At 31.9% G+C, this 24069-nt stretch overlaps 1 protein-coding gene across 4 annotated transcripts in view; it reads right to left on the bottom strand.

Moving 5' to 3' along the window:
• Nucleotides 1–24069, bottom strand: part of LOC140441352 (rifampicin phosphotransferase-like) — a 112644-nt gene that overhangs the window by 26384 nt on the left and 62191 nt on the right. For all 4 annotated transcript variants that reach the window (XM_072532020.1, XM_072532017.1, XM_072532019.1 and 1 more), the window contains exons 6-12: nucleotides 23101–23612; nucleotides 22144–22307; nucleotides 16311–16456; nucleotides 10641–10901; nucleotides 1990–2137; nucleotides 1672–1938; nucleotides 1252–1536 (exon numbers count right to left, since the gene is read on the bottom strand). In XM_072532020.1, coding sequence (XP_072388121.1) covers nucleotides 1252–1536; nucleotides 1672–1938; nucleotides 1990–2137; nucleotides 10641–10901; nucleotides 16311–16456; nucleotides 22144–22307; nucleotides 23101–23612 — 1783 coding nt within the window. The remainder of the gene's footprint in view (nucleotides 1–1251; nucleotides 1537–1671; nucleotides 1939–1989; nucleotides 2138–10640; nucleotides 10902–16310; nucleotides 16457–22143; nucleotides 22308–23100; nucleotides 23613–24069) is intronic.

Genomic DNA, 24069 nt, shown 5'->3' with positions numbered 1-24069 from the left:
TATACTTCAATAGGTCTGACAATGTCGAACATTAAAAAAAAAAAAAAAGAATTCTCAATGAGGCAAGACTAATTCACCGAGAAACATTAACTGGACTGTTGGAGGAAATTAGAAACCATCTTGGTTATTACCATGAAGTCAACGGCATGTACTTTAAACATTTGATTTAATTTTTAAATATATTAAATTAATTATTCCAGCTACTAGAAATTAAAGAATTAATTATTCCAGTCATTTCATAAAATTTCTAATAAAAACATTGTTTGTATTTTGAGAACGATTTCCGAAGTGGAAATTGAAACGTCAATAAACGTACTTTAACCTTTAATTGTGGCTTATTCCCATTTAAATATTAATTACTTTAAAATGCCACAAAAACAGCTTCCGAACAATATTAATACAGTATCAAGACGCAATTTTACTCTCATTTATAGACTGAAAGTGAAGAGAGGTGATAAGAACGAATTTATATCTGTTTGTAAAAAGACGTTTTTAAATACTTTCTCTATAAGTGAACAGTTTGTCTACACTGCTTTGCAAAAACTAGACGTTTCTAGCGGTTTGATATAAATAGATCAGAGATGCCATCACACTGTACTACACAGAATTATTACCCACCTATTTCGTAATTAATATACAAATTTTCAAATATATTGGTTGTTCCCTCACTGAACAATCATCAATAAACAATGAGCGAACCTTTAAACAGCTGTACTGTAAAGTTGACCGAATGCTTACGATACTCTACGTAGGAGATGTCGACATATTGAAATTATTCCAACGCTAAATGTATGCTGACGATGTAGTGTTAGTATAAAATAATAAAAACAACTTAGAACAAAAACTGGAACAGTGGAGACAAGCTCTTAAGACAAAAGGTTTAAAACTTAGTAGGACAAAACAGAGTATTTGGAATGTTCATTTAAAGATGGAGTTAATACAAATATAATGATATCTTTAGATGGTAAAATTATGGTGAAAAGTAATAGTTTAAATTACCAAGGATCGGTGTTACAGAGTAATAGGAAAATAGATGAAGTTGCATGCATTGTGTGACAGAAAACTTCCAATGAAACTAAAGGAAAAGTTCAATAACACAGCCATAAAACCAGCTATGAGAAACGGAGCTAAATGTTGGACAATTAAAAAGAAAGAGGAACAACGAGTGCATGTGGCGAAAATCAACCTAAACTAGACTTAATATTATTTTTGTATTTCAATTGTTGTGGTTTATGATATAAAAATTCTTACCGCAATAACGTCTATCATCATGTTATGTTGGTACGTGACAATTCCTGCCCTGGAAGCCGGGTCAAAATTTTGCTGCGCGAACTTTTGAATAGCCCAATCCGTAGATTTTACTGTGGTAGAATGAGATAATACTGTGACAGCCTTTGGAATAACTTCTCTTATATTGGCTACAGTGTAATATGAATTTTTAGTTCTTATCGGGGAGTCCATTTCGTGCGACAATTCAAAGTCTGACCATTGATTTAGAGTAGTAATAGGCCTAGACTGAAGTATGTATATTTTTTCCTAGAAAAGTAAGAATGTAGTGTACTTCCAATCAGGTAATTGAATTGTTAGAATATATCAAAAGCTTCATAATGTCCACTACTTTTTGTATAATATTTACCACATGTTACTTGTTTTTAATAGGAACCCACTTACATTCAAATAGGCCCATTCAATGTCTCTAGGATTTCCGAAAGCTTGCTCTAATAAAATACCAATTTTACCCAAATGCACAGCCTGCTTCTCGGATATACTCCAAGCTTCGCTATATATTTGATTATCTATAATTTCCTCTAAACTCCCATTTGTCATTTTTAATACCTTATGTTTATTGCCCAATATCTTGTCCATAACACAAATTTGTTCATCCCAAGTTCTATTAAGGATAAAATGATCAGGGTCGCTTTCTGCAGAAACTACTGTCTACAAAATTTTAAAAATTATTCTTTAGAATTATTTTAACAATATTCTTACTTCACCAAGTCCAAAGTTTGATGTAATAACCATTTGTGAAGGATTAGAGGTTGAAGGGTGACAAGTAAAAAGAACACCTGCTGCAGTAGCCTGAATCATTTTTTGTACTACTACTGCCATTTCCGTTATAATCGGTAACCCATGTTGCCTAAAATATAAGAAATAAAGTAAATGAAGTTGTGATGACAATTGTGGTATAGTCTACCTTAATAAAATTAAAAGTGCATTACATTTTAAGTTCTAGATATACTTGTCTTTAATGGGAATATCTAAATAAGGATAAATTATGGCAGTACGTACCATTATTTATCAAAAGTTAACTTTATCCGTATTAACAAATCCCAATAAAATCTATCTTTTTATTTCGTTATTGGCAATGAGTTTCCCTTATCTTCTATTTAGATTACATGTAGAGCGAGTTTTTTGAGTGTATGGAACGCCTCAAATATCTCAGAAACGTCTTGTAGGATTTATATAAATTTTGATTTGTGAGGGTTTTGTAATACAGCCGATCTTATGGTAGTATTCTTAGACGTGTGTAAATTTGCTCCGAGATTTGTCTCAAATTTTGGATGGATTCGAGTATAATTTGCATACAGTAGTGCAAAGTGTAGTTAAAAAGGATTTTATGGAGTAAGTTAATCGGTTATATGTATTTTTTGGATGATATTAACAGTAAATTAAAAATTTAAAGTATTCAATTACCGTTCGGATAAAGATCAAAGCCTCTGAGGAGTTGACTCGGGCGGTGACTTTTTGCGCTGAACGGGTAATAAGAGCGATACACAATCGTCAACAAAAAGAATAGGTCTATTATTCAGGTTTTCGTATATTTACAAAGATTTTTATTTGTTATTTATTAATAACATTTAAATGTATAAAATGCACAGTGGCAGAGCATATAAGAAGACAGCATTCAGAAAGTAGTGGTGAGGATAACTATAGAGGAGAAAGTGAAGACAAAAAGATTTTTAAAAAGTGCAAATTAACAAAGAACAGTTCCCAAAACGAGGATATGTTTAAAATGATGCGTGAACTTTTGGCGAAAAATGACCATGTGATGGCCGAAATAAGAAAACTACATAAAGAATAAAAAGAGACACTGAATTGTATTAGAGAATTGAAATAAAAAAAATTAGTACTAGAGATGTGACTTAATGAGGCAAATAAGAGAATCGAACAGCTGAAGAAAGACAAAAGAAAGAGAAATATTGTTATAAAAAGCTTAGATTTGAAAACTAATTATATGACAGATACTAAAGATAATCTGGAGCAATTTATGAAAACAAATCTTCACCTCGACATTAAATTGAAAGAAGGTAACAAAATAGACAACAAAATGTGCCTCGCTGAAATGAAAAACATGACGGATAAGGTGAGTGTACTGGAAAATAAAAGCAAACTCAAAAATATGGTACGACAGATTCTGACAGACCAGAGAAATACATGCTGCAATTAGAAAAGTAGCAGCGAAAGAAAGAGAAAAGGGAAGGAAGACACAAATAGGGGATATGAAATTGAAACTTGATCGAAAGAAATTAAAGTAGAATAAAGATAAAGAAATTTTGACAGACATAGACAATGCATCTAATAGAAATGACCAAAAAAACTAAAAAAAAGCACCGCAGTGTAAACAAAAAAAGACGGAAAAGGCAAACAATAAGGACACGATTATGGAAATTAAAGGGGCAAGTGTAAACAAAAAAGAATGGTAGAGACGAGCAAATAAAAAAGGATATAAATTAAGAGAGAACAACTAAAAATAGCCACGTGAAATGTTATAAGTATTTATGAAGAGGGAGGAGTGAAAAACTTACTCGGCATCTTGAATCAATACGAACTAAACTTTTTTACTCTTCAAGAAACAAAACTTAAGACAACCGGAATATCAGAAGTTGATAAAGCAACCTTGTTTTATAGTGGTGGGGCAAATAGACTGCTTGGTACAGGGTTTTTAATAAAGGAAAGTCTCAAGAGAAGTGTAGTAGACTTTAAACCAATCTCGAAAAGGATTTGTTGTTTACGTCTGAGAGGAAAGTACCGTAAAACATCTATATATCAAAGTAACCTAAGTAAAAACTAAATGCAACCAAACGTTTTAATGTAAAAAAGCTAAAGGATAAAAAATAAAAAAACAGTTAAAACGGAATATAACAAAAATATGAGAAGACACAATTCCAAATAAAGATACTGACCAAGAATGGGCACAAATAGAGAAGATAATAACGGAAGCGACAAAAAAGACATTAGGAAAAATAAACAAAGCAAAAAGTAATGATTGATTCGATACAGAGTATAAAAGGGATCTAAAAACCAGAAGAAAAGATAAAATACAAATAAATATGCAAAATATAACAGAAACGAGGAAAAGTTATGAAGTAGTAAAAAAAATGCAAGACTGACCTGCACAAAAAAAGAAACGAGAAAACTGGGAAATGAAGTTACAAGACATGGAAAATTATATGATAAACTAAGAGATTAAGAATTTTTACCAAGAAGTTAAAGTTACAGAAAATAAAGTTACGATTCCCGGAATCGCATGCTGCTGTAAAAGTAAAGAAGGCACGCTAATTGGTGACTTACCAAGAAAACTAGGGAGGTGGGCAGAATAATTTGAAGAACTGCTGAAACCAGGAAAAATACCAATGAAATACAATCACAAACTGGATTGGAGCAAAGTAATAATAAGGCCGAAATAAACGATACATCAGATCAGGGGATAGAGAAAATAATAAAGCAGCTGAAGAAAAACAAGAGTCCAGGAGAAAACGGTATAACAGAAATTACTTTACACCACTAAATTGATAGAAATAAAATCTTCCGTCCTTCTATGGAACTTCTGGCCTTCGAAGCGATAACATCAAGTCCTAAAAACACGTCTCATATTAGGACACACTTCTACAACACATGAATACTCGAGAAGAGGAACCAGTGTGTTTTGTTTGTGAATGTAAAGTGACAGTGAAGCACATTTTGATTGCCTATCTATTATACTAAGTTGAAAGACTATATCACCACATTCCAAAAACATTAAAAGAACATCTAGGAGAATAAATACGTAGCTGACTTGATAGAATTCTTTAAGTCTATAAACCTTTTTAAAAAAATTTAACACAATACATCAATAATTAAAATATATATTGTATACCTTATTATGTAATTGATATTTTGTATATGCTAATGCTAATAATCCTAACTGGTTGAAGCAAAATAAATAAAATAAAAAAAAATTGCTTTATTGGAAGTAGCATAAGATATTGGCATTATTACGCATTATTATTATAAGAAACCGACTAACAAAATATGAATCTGAAATAATAGGTGAATATCAGGTGAGATTTAGAAGAGGAAGATCTACAATTAATCAGATTTTTTACAATGAAACATATACTGCACAAAATCTAGGTTTGCTTATTCTGTTGATAGACTTTAAGCAGTTGAAGCAGGCATACGACTCAATCGATAGAGAAAAACTATACAAAGCGATGGATCTGGTTAAAATACCTACCAAACTTATTCAATTAGTGGAAATGCTTGCTTCAACCCAATGCCACAAATAACATCAGCTATTTCTCTTTTACTTATATCAGCAACATTTCCAAAAAGCTATCAAAACTTTTTACTTCTACAATTGAAGACATCAAAATTTCCTTCAAGTCACAACACTTTAGGTTCCTTTTTAATCAACACCAAAGATAGGATGAACACTCTTGATAAAAGTGTTATTTATAAATTAAAATGTGATGATTGTGATGCCTCTTATGTAGGTAGAACCAATTGAAAGTTATCTACTAGAATCACAGAATATTTGAAAAGACCAAACTCTTCAAGTTTTGGTCACCATTTATTATCAAGTAAACATAATTTTAATATCAATACTGGTTCATCTATTTTACATGACATTAGTAGAAAGCAAAACTACTTGGAGTTGGATTTATTGGAAGATTTGGAAATTATAAGGGAAAAAAAACTCTCACTGTCTTAATACTCGAATTAATTTAAATTGTACTAAATTTAAACTGTTCAGACTTCCTGCACTAAGTATACCCATTAAGAGTTTATTAATTTCATATTTTAATTAATATTAATATTTCATTCATCAATAACTTGCAAAACAAATTCTCCATATCGCTTCGTAATTTGGATATAGCATCTCCACAGTTGTATATTTTAACATATCCCACTTGAGTTGGTCTTGAGTAATACTTTGACATTTTAATTTTATGGTTCTCCCATTGACTGTGGGTTTAACTGAACTATTGGTATTATTATACTCCATTTATACACTTTGTTTTCAATTTTGATTTTTAATTCCAAGTATTTCAATTTCATATTTCGATTTCTTCTTTTCTACAGTATTGGTAGTGCTTGGTAGACCTTTTAATTGTAGTCAACCACACACTATCTAATAGATTGTTTAGGCTAGTTCTTACATTCGCACTCTATGTCCACTTCAATTGCCCTGAACTAAACACCCAAATTATTACTGACAGGTTTGAGTGTGAGATCTGGATTATGCAATATACATAAAGTAATTTATATAATTTCATATTTCATCAGTTGACTTCCTATAGTAGTGTCAGTTGGACCTTTGGTCAACGTTCAGTTTTATAGAATTTTGAAATGTGCAGATCACATCACCATGATTGTGACTGCTCATCCAAGTTGACATATTTCAAATGTCACTTTAACATTTCCGTTAAGACCAGGAGCCATTCTCTCTCCTGCTGTCACTCACTATGTAGATTCTTCAAATTTATAAGAAATTTTAAACTGTTTGTCCTTTATCTCGTGTTGTGTAAATGTATTATTTAATGTTTATGACATTCGTCAAAGTGTTGGATAGTCTATAATTTTGACGAAGCAACTCTAAAATGTTATAAAAAAAATTTTTATCAACCATCAACTTCGACTTTTTTCGAAGTTAATTAATTTTCCTTTAGTTGAAAAAACGTTTCTTGGCTTATTTCAGATGCCCCTGAAGATGCTCTAGGACCGAAAGTACTTGGGCAAGATTTAATAAAAAACTGTGCTCGATATCTGCCTTTTATTTAATTAAAGTTCATTTATTCGAGCATTCAACCATATATCACATATCCATTTGTTTAAAGATTTATTTATATCAATTTAGGCCGTTATTAATCAAAGTTCAGAGTTGGCGCAATCATATGAAATGATTGAAATTTCGAGACGAATCTATTCATGTAGATTTGATTTTATTTGAGTGACATTACATTTTTTATAAGCTGTGTGCGATCTCCTTTAAGATGTGGGGTTTTTGGATATGCTCAATTATTCCAAAGTATTTAGAGCTCCCACTTCCACTACCACTTCCGGGTATACTGCAAGTTGACTAAAACTTTCTTATTTTAATTAATAACGTCTTAATATTAGTACTGATTTCGATAAAACGGTTCTTGAGAATTTTCTCAATATACCAAGTGTCCTACGAGGTATGACCAATTTTATTTTGGAACAGTGTCAGATTGGACACACTGTATATTTATAAATAATAAAGTTGCAAACATTTTGTTTAGTACAATTTTTTACATATTGTCTCATTTTAACTGAACTTTAATATTTTGCGGAGAAAATAGTATTTAATATACAAGGCGATTCATAACGCGAACTTAAATATTTCTCAATTTTCTTAAATAGATCATCCTATATATTATGGCGTAATTAAAAAGAAGTTTAATTGTTCTATAAGTTTTGTTAACTACCTCCTATACCTAAATATAACAGTTATTGAGATATTTAGCTTTAAACGTTTTTATCATAATTTTGATTACTATTGTATAGCGTGCAATGGAAAGTTTCTTCTTCTTTTGGTGTCGTACGCTACGCTACGCAGCGTGTAGGCATTCATGCTGTTTGGATAATCCGTAATGATTCTTCTTCTGCTCTTCTTATTATCTATTGTATTGATGTCAGGAATGTCGCACCAGTTTATTATGGTCTGATCCGTGAGTGTCGTTTGCGACCTGGTAATCTCCGACATTCAATTTTGATCATTAAAATGATTTGTAATTTGGCCTAGATATAAGACCTTTCGCTGTTTAACGATGTTTAGAAGCTCTCTTTGGGTATTAGTTCTTCTTAAGACTTCATTTGTAATATGATCGACCCATAAAATTTTAAGCAACCTTCTGAGACACCATATTTCGAAAGTTTCATTACGGTTTAGCGATCTTACCTTAACCCTCAACTACTATAATCTAGGTCTGTCAGACCCAGAGAGCTCTCGACAACCACGCAGTCTCTCCAACTTAAGTAATTTTTGGCTTCTCAGCTTATTTAGTCTGAAATACGATAGTGAGTACTTATGCGGCACAAACATGGACAATCACAAAAAAGAATATGAATATACTTAGAGTCACTCAACACGCGTTGGAAAGAGCAATGCTAGGTATATCACTTAAAGACAAGAAAACAAACACATGGATAAGACAGAAAACCAAAGTCACCGATGTGGTGCAAAAATCATTAAAGTTGAAATGGGAATACGCTGGACATGTAGCTAGGAGCGATCTAAACAAATGGCACAGATCAATTTTAACCTGGAGACCATACCAAAACAAAAGACCCAGAGGCAGACCTCCTATGAGATGGACAGATGATCTGAAAAGGACTGCCAGGAAAAATTGGCTACAAGTAGCGTACAATAAAAAACAATGGAAAGGAAGACTTGAAGAGGCTTATGTTCAGATGTGGACGTGAATGGCTACACGAAGAAGAAGAAGAAGAAGACGATAGTGAGTGTGCATAAATTTTGTTTGGAACTAGCGAGTTTTATAGACGTAGCTGGGTGTATTAGACTCACTTATAGCAATTACGTAAGTTTTACATAATTATTGTGTTTAAGGTAAATAATATTTTATATCAGTTTAATTTAATATATCCTAATTTATTTTATTTGAAATTGTTTTTTGTGTTTTTTTTTTAAGTAATATTATATGTGTTTTCTTCCTTTCAGTTTAAAATTGGTTGAAATAAACCTCTTACCGTCGAAGATATTCTTATATATCGCCTTATTTCAAAGCGAGGATTTTTGGGTTGAAAATCCGGAAAATGTTGCGTCAACGTCGGCATGGTTTTTAACAAATATTTTAGTGAGTGCTGAGGAGATACAAGCAGAAGCCACTATCATCCAAATGGTCGATGGCACCAATCAAAGGGATAGCGACCATGAAATTCTTAATGATCATGATTCGGTCAGTGATATCGATTGGGATCCATTGGATGAACAGTAGATTCAAACTTAGCATAAAAGCAAAGAAATTACTACTACGAAAAAAACAAAACAAAATGGTCGAAAATTCCTCAAAAAAAAACTAAAGCTCTCAAAGAGAATATTGTGACAGTTCTGTCTGGTTTAAAAGGTGCCATTCGCGCTAATACTCCTGACAGTATTATAGACAAGGAAATTCTATCCCTCGGGAAAAATTCCTAAAACAATTAGCCCAAAGCTTGTACATTACACACATAAAAAGAAGATTATATAACTCCAATGTGCCCCGACAGATTCGAACTATTGCATCAGATATTCTTGGCACTAAATTTTTAAGTGTTCTTGAGCCTCTTCAAGCCAATGAGAATCGAAAAAGAAAGATATGTCATCTGTGTCCAGCCAAGAAAAACAAAAAAAACGAACTATGTTTACAATGTTATGTCCAAGTACAGAAAAAATGCAAAGAGTAACTTCAATTTGTATTTAAACCATTTATAGCACTTCATTTTGTAATCTTAGTTTATAAATAAAAAAAATTATCAAAAAAAATTGTTTCTTTCTTTATATAAAAAATGGGTCTTATAGACCCACTTATAATACTTACGTAATTACTTTTGACTTATAGTAGTTAAGGGTTAAGTGACCACGTCTCGCTACCGAGACCTGCCTATTATTGGCCATATGTAGCATTCTAGGACGCGATTACTGCGACCCAAAGGAGTTTCGCGCTGAGAAAGATAGTTATTGAATTTGGTAAAAGTATTTCTAGCTATTAGTATTCGTATCTTCACTTCTTCGGCGCAGACCCATTTACTGTCTATGGTATGTCTACGGTAACTACAAGATATTTAAATTTCTCAACTCTGTCTATAAGTTGGTTATTTATTTTCAACTGTGCTTGCATATGGAATTATATGCTGATTTTTTTTTTAATTAATTTCATTTTTGTGATGTTAATTTTGAGACCATATTCCTTTCCCACTGTATTAATATTATTTACTATCTCTTGTCTTCCATGTTGCCTGCTATGATAGCTGTATCATCGGTATATCCCAAATATTTATTTTGATAATAACATTTTTACTACATAAATGTTAAACAGCAGATGGAGAAGATGCAGCACTGTCTCACACCCTTACTTATTTCTACTTGTTGTGTACTTATAATTTACCATTGTAAATAATGATAAAAAACCAGGAAAATTTAATGATACTACCTCGACATGATAAATATTCGGTCTTACATTTAGTTGTGGGTTGTGTGAAGGTGTAGTTGTTTATGTTACTAAAGAATATATGAGTTTAATGAGAAACATTAAAAAAATACCCAAAAATTAATAAGCAGTAATTGATAATAAGTAATAAGAATAATAATATGTTCACTACCAAACGGAATTTAAAATAGTGAAATATATACTAACCATCGGTACTGCACACTTTTATAGTTGTATAAAGAAGCCCAACATGCAAGAATATTTTTAAAAAGCTCCTCTTCATTTTTGCAACCCAAAAATGTCTCGTATTGACCAGCTGCTGACAGCTCATCAGAATCTTCTCCAATAGCAGATGACCTTACTGCCCAAATTAACGACTCTGAATCGTGTGAGTATTTTTCAAGTTGGTTTATAATTGCATTTTGAACTTCAGGGTATATTGTATCAATTCTAAAGGACTCCTCAATCCTAAAAGACAATTTTAATTTTAAGATAAAATTATAAAATTTTAATTTTGGCAAAACCAAATAAAACACGTTCTTTATTTCGTTTGCTGATACAAGCAGTTAATTAACGAACTTAGTATTGCAGTGGTGCAGTAAGTAGTGAATAGTGCAGTGTCTGGGAGCTCAGAAGAAGACATCATAGAGGATGTCCAGAGCTCGGCACAGTGACAATCGACGCGGTTCAATCCGGAGGCATTCTTCTTGATGTATCTATATGTGACGAATGTTGGCGACCATCATGACAATCTGTATCTTATCTGCAGCAACGTGAAAAAGCTGCACAGATGTTGTGTTGAACCAGGTTCTGAGGTTCTTTAACTAGGATGTTCTTCTTCTTCGTGCACCTCACTTTCCAACTATTTTTCCTTGCAGAATAGCTTGTAGGATGAACGTATCTGGATTAATTTCGCATAATGTGTCAGAAGTATTGTAACTTTCGAGATTTGATGATGGTCAGTTCTTCTTGGTTCTTTTTTATTCTTCTGAGAATCTCCTCATTTGTGACTCAGTCAGTCCATGGGATTTTAAGTATTATCCGATATAGCTACATCTTAAATGCTTTCAATCTTCTGCACATATTTTTGTTTACGGTCCAAGCTTCAACACTATAAAAAAGGATAGGGAAGACATAGCATCGCAGCATTAGTTTCTCATATATATATATATATATATATATATATATATATATATATATATATATATATATATATATATATATATATATATATCCACATCCCCGATAAACTGATAAGATTGGTTAAGGCTACAATGCATAAAGTTGTTTGCAAAGTCGAAATACAGGGCGAACAATCACAGGTATTTGAAACGCATGTTGAGCTGCGACAGGGATGTGCTGGCGTGTCTCCTTTTCAACGTAGCTCTGGAAAAGGCAGTTAGGGAGGCCCAAATAGACAACAGAGGAAACATTTTTAATAAATCATTCCAAATTATTTTGGCATATGCAGATTATGTTGACCTAGTTGCCCGCACAACACACAAGCTAGAAGAAATGTATACCACCTTGTCAAATGCCTAAAAAAATATGGACCTGCAAGTAAATGAGGAGAAAATTAAGATAATGGCATCAACACCCAACAATAGAGCCAGACACATCGGCCACAAATTCACGGCTGATAACTCTACCTTTGAAGTGGTGGACAAATTCACATACTTAGGCTCCCTGAACACCAAGGAGAACGTCATGACGGAAGAAATCAAGCGAAGAATAATCCTAGCAAACAAATGCTATTTTGGACTGAGTAGACATATGAGAAGCAGAAATTTAAGCCAAAAAACAAAAATAACCATACACAAATCCCTTATACAACCAGTGTTGACATATGGGTCGGAGACATGGCCCATTTCCAAGGCAGATGAAAACCTCCTGCTTATATTTGAACGAAGGATCCTGAGAAGAATATTCGGTGGCATCTGTATAAATGGTGTTTGGAGAATGGGGTACAACTACGAGATATATCACAGATATAAACATATATTTGGTGGTAAAGACGTAGTATCCTTTATAAAAATAGGAAGACTAAGATGGACAGGATATCTGGCAAGATCACATCAGAACAACCCTCTTAGAAGAATCCTTATGTTACAACCTGTGGGAAGTAGAAGCAGGGGTAGGCCAAAACTCAGGTGGATGGATGGTGTAGATGAGGATGGTAGAAAAATAGGCGCAGCAAACTGGCAACAGTTGGCAATGGATAGAACTGACTGACGTAATAGACTTGGGAAGGTCGAGGCTCTTTTATAGGGCTGTAGCACCAATGATGATGATGATGATGATATATATGATGTTGTGAGACGTTTCCCCTCCAATTAAGATTAGGCGTTCCAAGTAATCATATTTTACCTTTAGTTTTTCACTTTCAGGTAGTACTCAGCTTTCTTAGTAGAGATTCTTAGCATCCTTTGACTATATCTACCTAAAGTATATATTTTCTCAATGACAAATGGATGCTTATTATCGGGATTAAATTTAGTACAGAAACTGCAATGTACCGCACAGTATGAAATACATTATATATATATATATATATATATATATATATATATATATATATATATATATATATATATATATATAGATGAGATATATACAGTTATGTGAAAGTGCACATTTTCAGATTTGAACTGCCATTATTTCCGGGGAACACATTTTATTATACTGTATAAAAGACACCCAAAATGGTGCATAAAAATAAAGAATCAAATGTAAAAACGAATTTCGTACATTAATTAAAAGTGTACATTTCCAGAATTGAATTCGCATTATTTCCGTGGAACATACTTCATTATATTGTATAAAAGATCCAAAAACGTGCATAAAAAGAATCAAATCTGAAAACGAATTCCCTACATTAATTAAGTCCTTTAAATCTGCTGTTTATCGTTAATATTGGTTAATATTGACAAATTTAGGTCTATAGGGAAATTAAAGGCAGGAGCTATGATAAGTATGGCAGAAGAAATTGAAAAATACGGGGTTGAAATATTGGCATTGCAGGAAATCAGATTAAAGAGCCAGGGAGAAATTCGTAAAAATAAGTTCTCACTATACTACTCCGGAAATGAAATGAGACAAGGTGAAAGAGGAGTAGGGTTTATAGTAACCAAAAGACTGCAAAAAGTCATTATCGCATTTACACCAATATCAGACAGAATTTGCATCATAAGACTCAAAGGTAAACTGCATAACGCGACAATGGTTAATGTATATGCACCGACGGAAGAGGCTGATGAAGACGAGGTTGAAAGAATCTACGGTGAACTTCGAGAAGTATGTGATAAGACAAGATGCTGTTATAACATTGGGCGACTTTAATGCTAAGCTGGGAAAAAAAGAAACTTTCGTAAACATATTTGGGAAACATAGTTTGCATAATGAAACCAGTCAAAATGGACTTATAGTTGCACAATTTGCAACAGCAAATAATTATGTAGTTATCAGCACTAACTTCCAGAGAAAAGATATCCATAAAGGAACATGGAAAATACCAGGAACCAATGAAGCCAATCAAATTGACCACATCCTCATCTCAAAAAGATGGGCAACAGATATAACTAATGTCAGAACGTATCGCAGGGCGAACTCTAATTCAGGTCTATCTTGTGGGGGTAAAATTGCGGCAGAAAATTGAGACAGTGGCAAAAGGGAAAAATAGCCAAATTAAAAAATGGAATGTTGAAGGATTCAAAAGTCCAACAAAGACACAAGAATATCAAAATACTCTCCAAATAAAACTCAACGGAATCAGAGAGGAAGATACTGCAGATGAATGCAGAACTGCAATAGAGGAAAAAATGCAAGCCAAGCTTAACCAACTTACAAGAAACACAAGAAATAGCAGAGAAATTTATAACGAAAAGAGAAGACAAGCGACTAGAATATGCAGAAGAAAAAAAGAGAGGCTTTAAAAAAACAAGTACAAGAAATCCTAGAACATAACAACAGACATGAGAGCAGAAAATTCTATAAAAGAATAAAAGAAAGCACACTGTCATTTAGACCAAGATTGAAAATATGCAAAGACAAGGACGGAGAACTACTAGCAAGGAAACAAAAAAATATAATGAGATGGAAAGAATACTTTGAGGAAAACTTAAATGCACACAATGGAAATGATCAAAACGAGACAATATATTGTATGGCGGAGCAGTACATTGAAAATCTTAGTTATGAAGAAGTAGTTCAAATATTAAAGAAAATAAAAAACAGTAAACTGGAACCAGGAACTGACGGAGTTTCGTTAGAAATGTTGAAATATGGAGAACCCGAATTGAAGCCTGAAGCACAAAAAAGAGGGCTTAAAATAAACGAAACAAAAACTAAGTACATGACCATCAAAAGAACACCTGAGAATGAAAATAATATGCGATGCCTTCATATATCTGGGCACAGAAATCAATCAGAAGAATTCCGTAAGTAGCGAAATTAATGCACTTATTTCCAATGGAAATCGTAGATACTATGGTAATAAAAGATTAATGACATCGACATTATTAGACAAAAGAACCAAACTGACTATCTACAGAACTTTGATTAGACCCGTAGTAACCTAGAAATTTAAGAGAGTGGTTTGGCTGTACCACTAACGAATTATTCAAAACAGTAAATAAAACTAGAATCGCCCTAATGATATCCAATCTCCGATAGGAAAGGAACTCAAAGAAGAAGAAAAACCTACGGTTGTAAAACCTGGGTAATGACGAAAAAAGAGGGATAACTTGGGATATTGGAGAGAAAGGTACTAAGAAAAGTATATGGCCCGGTGCAAAAGGAAGACGGCACATGGAGAATCAGGAGAAACGACGAGGTTAATGAACTGAATGAAGGGTAAGTTCGTGAAAAATCAAAGACTGTCATGGCTGGGACATGTTCAGCGATAAGAAAACACGAAAACTGTGGAAGCCGGTAGGAAGACGGAAAAAAGGAAGGCCCAGTACGAGATAGTTAGATAACGTGGAAGACGACTTGAAAACCATGAATATAAGAGAATGGAGGAGAAGGGTCCAAAAGAGATCTGAATGAAAGGACATCGCCAGACAGGCAAAGACCCATCCAGGGCTATGATGCCAAAAGAAGAAGAAGATGTATACAGTAGATTAAAAAACATTGTAAAAGTTGTAATAATTTTATACCTCACGAAATGTATAAATAGCTTGTAAAGTACTTATTTTTTTCGAATGTTTTTTATTTGAAGTAGCGATACTTTTATACAAATCTCAAATAATTTTGAGGTGGTTTACTAATTTAGACGAAAATTGTAAAATATGTACAAATATGTAGTGGTTTCAAAAAATTAATCATATATCATTTATAAGTGATGTCATTCAACGAATTCGAATAATTCCGGAAAATATATACCTAAGCATTTTGATGAGTCACTGATAAAAAAAATATGAATTTTGCATATAAAGTTTTTTCATAATCGATCGATGCAGTTTTTGGAGATCTCACCCTGTATAGCTATCAAAAAATGTAATATAAAATATATTTATTCCTTTAATAAAGTAAAAAATTTTAAAATTAAATTAAATTAAAATTCATGCCTCTTATTTGACTGCTTGATGACAATTATTTGTAAATATATGTCTTTTATAATAAATACTTATCTAATGTATCTGTATATTATTTTAATTTGCATTAACAATTAAAATAAAAAAAATATTTTTACTCGTAGTAGAGCACCGCCGTAAACATCATTGTATGTTTCTGTACGTGACCACTATTTGGAACTGCAAATTCGGCAAATGCACATACCTATCTTGCACTCTCAGTGTAAATTTCACTATATTCAAAGGTATTTTCGATTTCTTGTGAAGACATGAATACAAATGGATGTAAAAATCAAAACCTTACTTTTTGCAATATTCTTCTAAGTTTTCTTCGATATTTCCACAACAGATTTCATTTAATACGGAGAGAGATTTGGATAACCCAGTATTTTTTGACATGTGCAAGTTAAATGCTTTCGTAGTTACAATAAATCCATCAGGAACAATAAACTAAAACGAAGTATTATGTAAGTAGCTATATATAATTTTTTGTTACCACATGTAAATAATAATTCATCGACAAAAAATAATGTGCTTATTATTACACTGCCATTTAAAACTAATCTAATTTCTCTTCGGATATATCTTTTTCCGTTTAGACAGATAGGTAGACATTTTTATCTATCTATCTAAGTTAAACAAAATAGTAAATACTATGAGTTTAGTACAAAGTATAACATCTAGTCTAGTAAGTAATAGGTAATAACAAATGTAACAAAAAGATAGAGTTATCACTAACTGAAATGGAAAGCAGATTTAGTAAACATCAACTTAAAACAAAAGATCTGAGTTTTAGGATTTCAAATATATATTGAAATTCCTTATACAGACGCTATAGTGACATCATTAAGACAACCAATAAGGTTTAGTTTCCATATTATTACTTTTAGAATATCTTTTTTAGGCGCATGTGGGCGAAATAACAAATACTCTGAAGAAACGTAATCTCTTTTGTACAAAATTTAGATTACAAACATAATCTAAATTTTGTATTTAACGAATAACCTTATCTATAATATATAATCAAATCCTTCAAACAGTTAATATGGTACGGCCATGTACAGAGAATGCCAGATGACAGGATTCCGAAACAGATTTTGACGTGGACACCACAAGGAAGAAGAAAAAGAGGAAGGCCGAGAAGGAGCTGGAGAGAGGGAATTGAAAAATAACTAGAGGAAAGAGAAATCCCTCCAGGCCTATGGTTAAATAGAGAAGAATGGCGGTTTGGAGTCGGAAGGCGTCGGAGAACGCTGTAAACCGATAGTAGTAGTAGATCCTTCATTTTTAAAAATCTTTTTTCCAAAACTAAGGACCAAACAGAAAAAGATAAGCTTAGTAATATTGTCTACCTACAACATTCCCTGTTCTTCATGTAATAAGTCGCACATTGGTCAAACTTCTCAACTACTTTAGTCTAGGATCAATCTCCATAAAAGTGATTCACGCCTTCATCCATACCGTCTTAAATTAGCTAAATACCATTCCACAGCTCATTTCATGGACTTTGATAATACCACCGTTGTTCATCATGAAAATAACAAATTCAAAAGGGAATTTATTGAAATGTCTTACATTTTCCTTAATGATTTCTCTATCAATGTTAAAGGTGATATTAAAAATCTAAGATATATATATATATATATATATATATATATATATATATATATATATATATATATATATATATATATATAGTAAACTCTTAAATATTGGGGAAATCTGCAAGAAAGACTCTAATGAGTATCAATTGTTTCGCCGAACGTTTTCGCCAAAGAGAATTAATTTGGCTTCTTCAGGGCTGAAAGTGAATAAATTATAATTAGCTACCATATATTATCTATTAAAACATTATTGATCTTACCATAACTTAGAATTGTAGAGTTAGAATATTAAAAAACTTTGCTAGTAACATAGTGGTGTTTTTTGTTACTATGTGCAAAAAAAGTTTTTTTTTTAAGGTTTGAAATATATGGTAGCTTTGAACTTAACACGCAAAGGTTTACCCAAGGTTAATCGAATAACCCAATGTAACTACATTTAAAAGGAGGTAATTCTTTGAATTGTCGGCAATAACTAAATTTTTGATTTTTAGAAAGTTTAAAAGTGAGGTTCTGTTTTAACCAGAACGCATGCGCTGACAAATTCAAGTAGTTCTTATGAATCTTTATGTCGTTAAGGTTCATTGGTAAAAAAGAATGAAATTAAATCCCAGTATAGGGAAATATTCTTTTGATTTTCTTTATTTAATTATATTCTATTGTTCATGTATTATTATATCTTATTGATATGTATCTGAGAAAAGCAAGGGAATGTTATCTTTTTTAGTTAATGAAAATTAATTATAAAGGTAGGTTAGTTATTAATGGATATATCAGTCAAGTTACTTATCTGTGATGTTGTACTGTTCTTGGTATCTGATTTAAGTAAGAAGTGGTATATATCGCTTAGATTCTTAATGTCACTCTTAACATTAATGGAGAAATCGTTAAGGAAAATATAAGACATATCAATGAACTCTCTTTTAGATTTATTGTTCTCACGGTGGAGAATTGTAGTGTTCGTATAGTCCATGAGATGACCAGTGGAATGGACATGTTTGGCTAATCCACAACGGTCAGGGTGAAGTCGAGAATCACTTTGTGTAGTGTAATACGTGATTTCAATAATTGAGATGTTTGACCGATGTAGGAATTGTTGCAAGAGAGACATGGAATGTTGTAGACAATGTTACTAAGCCTATCCTACTAGCCATATATTATATATATATATATATATATATATATATATATATATATATATATATATATATATATGTATATGTATGTATATATATATGTATATATATATATAATATATAATATATATATAATATATATAATATATATATATATATATATATATATATATATATATATATATATATATATATATATATATATATATAACCTCTTACTCAGATTAGATACAATGCATATATCAACTTTACATTACTCCAACTGGACTGAGAATACATAGTTAGAATCTTTAATAATAGTTACAAGGTAAAATACCCTAACAAGATCCAACATTCATTGCATTTAAATAACTTTTGGTTATGACCTGATTGTTGGCTTCATCAGAAGTGTACTACAAATTTATTAAAACAAAGAGATCAGCAACATTAAGATAGAATTACATAAATATTTACTCACATAGATAGAACTGTTCACAAAAAAATACAAGACAAACATTTGTAATACACTTTTACAATTAGACTGACAATTTTAAAATAAGTTAAAATACACATAAAACAACAAAAAGTGTATAGTGGGATAAACGATAAAATTAATTTTAAATTAAATGAATTGCATAATATTGCTGCAGATGCTGCTTAATTGATTCATATTTGCTTTGTAATTTATTACATTTTTTGTGTTGGTGATATAACACATTTCGAGAAACAGCCTGTTTATACAATTAGTTACTTTTTGTAAGATTTCAACATTAGTATAGTCGAACTTGTGACCTGTCCTAATGAAGTGTTCGACAACAGCGCATGTGTTTTTACCTTTATGGCAGCCACTTTTGTGCTGGATAATACGTTGCTTTAACCATTGTCTTGTCTGTCCAATACAGCAACCTTCGCGCCCTGAACACGGTATTTTGTAGATCGTATTGGTAGTATACATTACTGGTGTCTTATCTTTAACACGAGAAAACAAACTTTTGTTATTAATACCGCTATAACTACCAATTCTGATGTTAGTGTGTGGTTTGAAGAGGGCTATAATCTTATTTGTTAGATTACCAACAAATGAATAGAGAAAGAAATATAAATTAAAAAATAAATCATTCCCAAGGCGAAGAACTTCATGGTTTTGTACAGTAGTGAAGGAAAAATGCAAAGCAAAGAAAAAAGCTTACCTGAAATACATGTCATCCAAAACACAAGAGGCATACCATAATTACAAGACAATTAGAAACGAAACATATGCACTTGTAAGAAAAATAAAAAATGATCACTGGGAACGCTTTTCGAAAGAAATGGAACATGATTTTTAGGGTCTGTAATAGGAAATATGGCGCTTCATAAGAGGTCAAAGAACGGAGGTAAAGGAACTAATAGAACCAAAACACATAGAAAATGATACGTGGATTGACTACCTAAAAAAGCTCTATGTAGAAGAAGAACAAACGACGCTAGAACCGGAAACACCAGAAATTACCACAAATCAAAACTTAATATAAATGTAGGTATAGGAAGTTCGAAAAATACTTGAAAACCTGAAGAACAGAAAAGCAGCAGGTAAAGACGGGATACCAAACGAATTATTGAAATATTGTGGAGCAGCAATGACAGAACAATTAACAACATTAATTAATAAAATTATAAAACAAACTACAGAGGTATAAACTTGCTAAATACTACGCTAAAACTTTCAACTAAAATTTTACAAGTGCTAATAAATCAGAGGATACGTTTAGCAGATGAACAACAGGGTTTTCTTAGTGGAAGATCGTGAACAGATGCAGTATTCGTTATAAAGCAAATTACTGAGGAATCACTAGAGTATAATAGACCAGCATTTCTGTGTTTTATTGACCTAAAGAAAGCGTTTGACAGAGTAAGACTCAAACATGTAATCCATCTTCTGTATAATAGAGAAGTTCCCCTAAATATTATAAAAACTATCGAAAACATCTACCAAAACAACAAAATGGAAGTCAGAATAGATGTACAAAACACAGAACCTATAGAAATAGGCAGCTTAATAGGACGAGATTCATTGAGCCCCATGCTCTTCAATTTGATCATGGATGAAATCATTAAAAGCGTTTACCAAAGAAGAGGGTACAGAATGAGAAATAAAGAAATAAAAATACTCTGTTACGCAGACAACGCAAAATTTATAGCCCAAGATGAAGATAGTCTACAAAGACTGGTCCACAGATTTAACATAAGAGCAAAAGAATTTAATATGACAATCTCATATCAGAAAAATAAAACAATAGTAGTCAGCAAAGAGCCAACCAGATGTAAAACAGAAATTGATGGCATTAGTATTGAACAAGTAATGGAAATAAAATACCTGAGAATTACACTGTCTAGCTATGGAGACCTGGAGAAAGAAGTAAGAGATCAAGTACAAAAAGCAAATAGACTGGCAGGATGTCTTAATAACACCATATGACGAAACAGACATATTAACACTGAGATTAAGTCAAGAATTTATAAAGCCAGTGTAAGACCAATAATGACATATGCCTCCGAAACAAGACCCGACACAGCCACAACGCAAAGGCTACTAGAAACGGCAGAGATGAGATTACTGAGAAGAATTACAGGAAATACGCTGAAAGATCGAAAGAGAAGTAAAGACATCAGAAGAAGAAAATGTAACATACAGTGTATAAATGAATGAACACAAGATAGAAAAAAAGAATGGAATAACCACATAAGCAGAATGGAGGAGACCCGTGTCATCAAAATAGCAAGAGATAAGTCACCAATCGGCAAAAGAAGTATAGGACGACCGCGCAAAAGATGGAGTGACAACCTTCCATAGAGGTATTAATCTGTCAATGAACAAGCAGATTTGCTTATAAAGAAGAAGAAGAAGAAGAAGAAGAAGAAGAAGAAGAATAAATGGCATCAGTTAGATTCAAAGTTCAATATCATATAAAAGAATATTAAAGATTTTTCAAACGGTGCGCTGTGGAGTTTTCATCCCATGCCTAGTTAATTTTTGTATCACACCAATTTTGCAATTGTGCAACTCTCTTTTAAACAAAATATTATAATTAGCCATATTATCCAAATCTCCCCATGGTTATAAACACCAAATTATGGAAATAATAAGTCGTTTACGATAAGATATTTCGGATCCAATGAACTATTTCGTAGATATAATCTTTAAGCACAAAATTGTGCTTTAATTATTAATCCAACAGTGTTTAAATGATAGCTGCATCCTAATATTTTAGTTTTAGTGCTATTTTAAACTAAAATGAATTAGTAATTAAAAACCACATAAACAAATTACTAATTGCTATTATTTTTGAATAAATAATTATTAAAATTGGAGTAATAAATATATCGAAGAGGCATATTGCTATTTTGTGATAATTATTTTAAATATAAAAAAATAACTTACAGAAGAAGATTGCATGGACGATAATAACGCCAGAGAACTTCCTTTTCCCCCAGTAAGTTCCAATATTCGAGATTCTTCATCTTTTATAGCTGTTATAAGTTTATCTGGTATACTATCAATTAATTTCGTAAACAATTTTGGTTTGGGAATAAATACTTCATCGCCTGAAATTAAAAAAATTTCATCTTTGAATTGAATTTATCATAAAATCTTTTTAAAATTCTCAGAAAATAATAAAATTACATGGATTAAATCTGCTTAGGGTATTAATATTGTTAATCTGAGTACAACTCACTGTTCTATTTATTTTGTTATCTGATATTATTATTGAATATTTGTACCCATTGTTTACCCCTATACAGTATACTGTAAGATATTAGTTTATTATATTTTTACTTTTTTATTGTTGTATTTTCTTTTAATATTTATGTCAAGTTTATTACTTGACATATACTTTCGGTCAAATTCAGTACTCAATTTCATCCAAGATATTTTTTAATTAAGATTGGCTGGATATATATTATACACCCAAGTAAAATGCATTTGCAAACCAAAAGCTCTTTTCAGAACCTCATGACAAAGGATCTGTTGTACCATAGAGGCAGAATAGTGGAATACGACCTACTAGACGAAACACAATTATGCATATGGGATAGCCACATACGTAAAATCTAATGCGCACTTGTGCTCTTCTTGTGTAATACACTTACTGTGACTATTAACAAATATTCGAGGTACAGTACAAATTAACAAATATTCGAGGATCTCTTCTGCCCAGTTCATCTTCTTTAGGATTTTAAAATGACTTCACACCATGACATAATTAACACCATCGCCTAATACTAATGAACTCCTTGCAGTAGAACATCCTATAAGCCTTTTACATGAAATCGTGTATTTTATACATATAAAAATTTTAGTTTTGTTAATGCATATAAAAAAACAATATTGCCTTACCTTTATTAGCATACCAAAATTCTACCAAGGCATTGCCACTGTATAGGTCTATATGACACTTAGCAGGCATAGTATAATATTCGTAACCGTATTCAGTGTAACTACTGGATTTGATTATTTTCTGTTTGTTCAGATAGACTACAATTGTGTAAGCCTTACCATTAACTTTTATACGAGATTTTATACAATCTGGAAAAGTTTTGTGCTCTCCAACGTGGCGCATTTGAAGGTCTATATCGGTGATGGGATATCTTCTATCATTACTTAAAAGTGCAAATCCATAATTTAACTGAAAATTTCCTTCTGGTAGAGCTTTTAAAATTATATTAAATATAGTTCCATATTCATCTAAAACGATTAACCTTAATCCTCGTTTTAAAAGAAAGCGGTCGCTGATTCCTTTACTCCTAGACCTGTTTCCAGGTAAATTTAAAATGGTCTCTATTGGATAAGAATCGCCTTTTACAAATCCTTTTAGGGTTCCAAGTTGTTCATAGCCATATTGAGGAATCCTTAAAAATAATGTAATTAATATTAATAAAAATATTTCAGTTGTAAATGTGTATAGCCGCATTGCGCAGGGTCTCGAAATTTGTGTCATAATAGCATACACCAATTGCGCTGAAAAGGCTAGTAACACCGAAAAGGGTTATACCATAGTATAAAAAAGAAATGGATTTTGACAAGAGCTATGACCTTGTAAATAACAGGTAAACTTGTGTACTGCATCGGTATGACTCATAGCTCTTGTCAAAGTCCATTACCTCTACTATACGATCTATTACAAAGTAAGGATAAAAATACTTCAACAAATAATACTATAATGATAGGATGCTAACGGAACAAATTGGAATATCTCAATGTCGCCTGCTTTATATAGTTTTAAATTTTTTGAAAAGAATCTTAAATCGTTCTTTATAACGTTTACTTTAATTTTAGTAATCTATAACCATTCATTCTCATATAGGT

This window comes from Diabrotica undecimpunctata, chromosome 5, assembly GCF_040954645.1.
Source record: "Diabrotica undecimpunctata isolate CICGRU chromosome 5, icDiaUnde3, whole genome shotgun sequence".
NCBI classification, from domain to species: Eukaryota; Metazoa; Arthropoda; class Insecta; order Coleoptera; family Chrysomelidae; genus Diabrotica; species Diabrotica undecimpunctata.
Note: the sequence above shows the minus strand (reverse complement) of the source record. Positions and strands in the feature narration are given on the sequence as shown.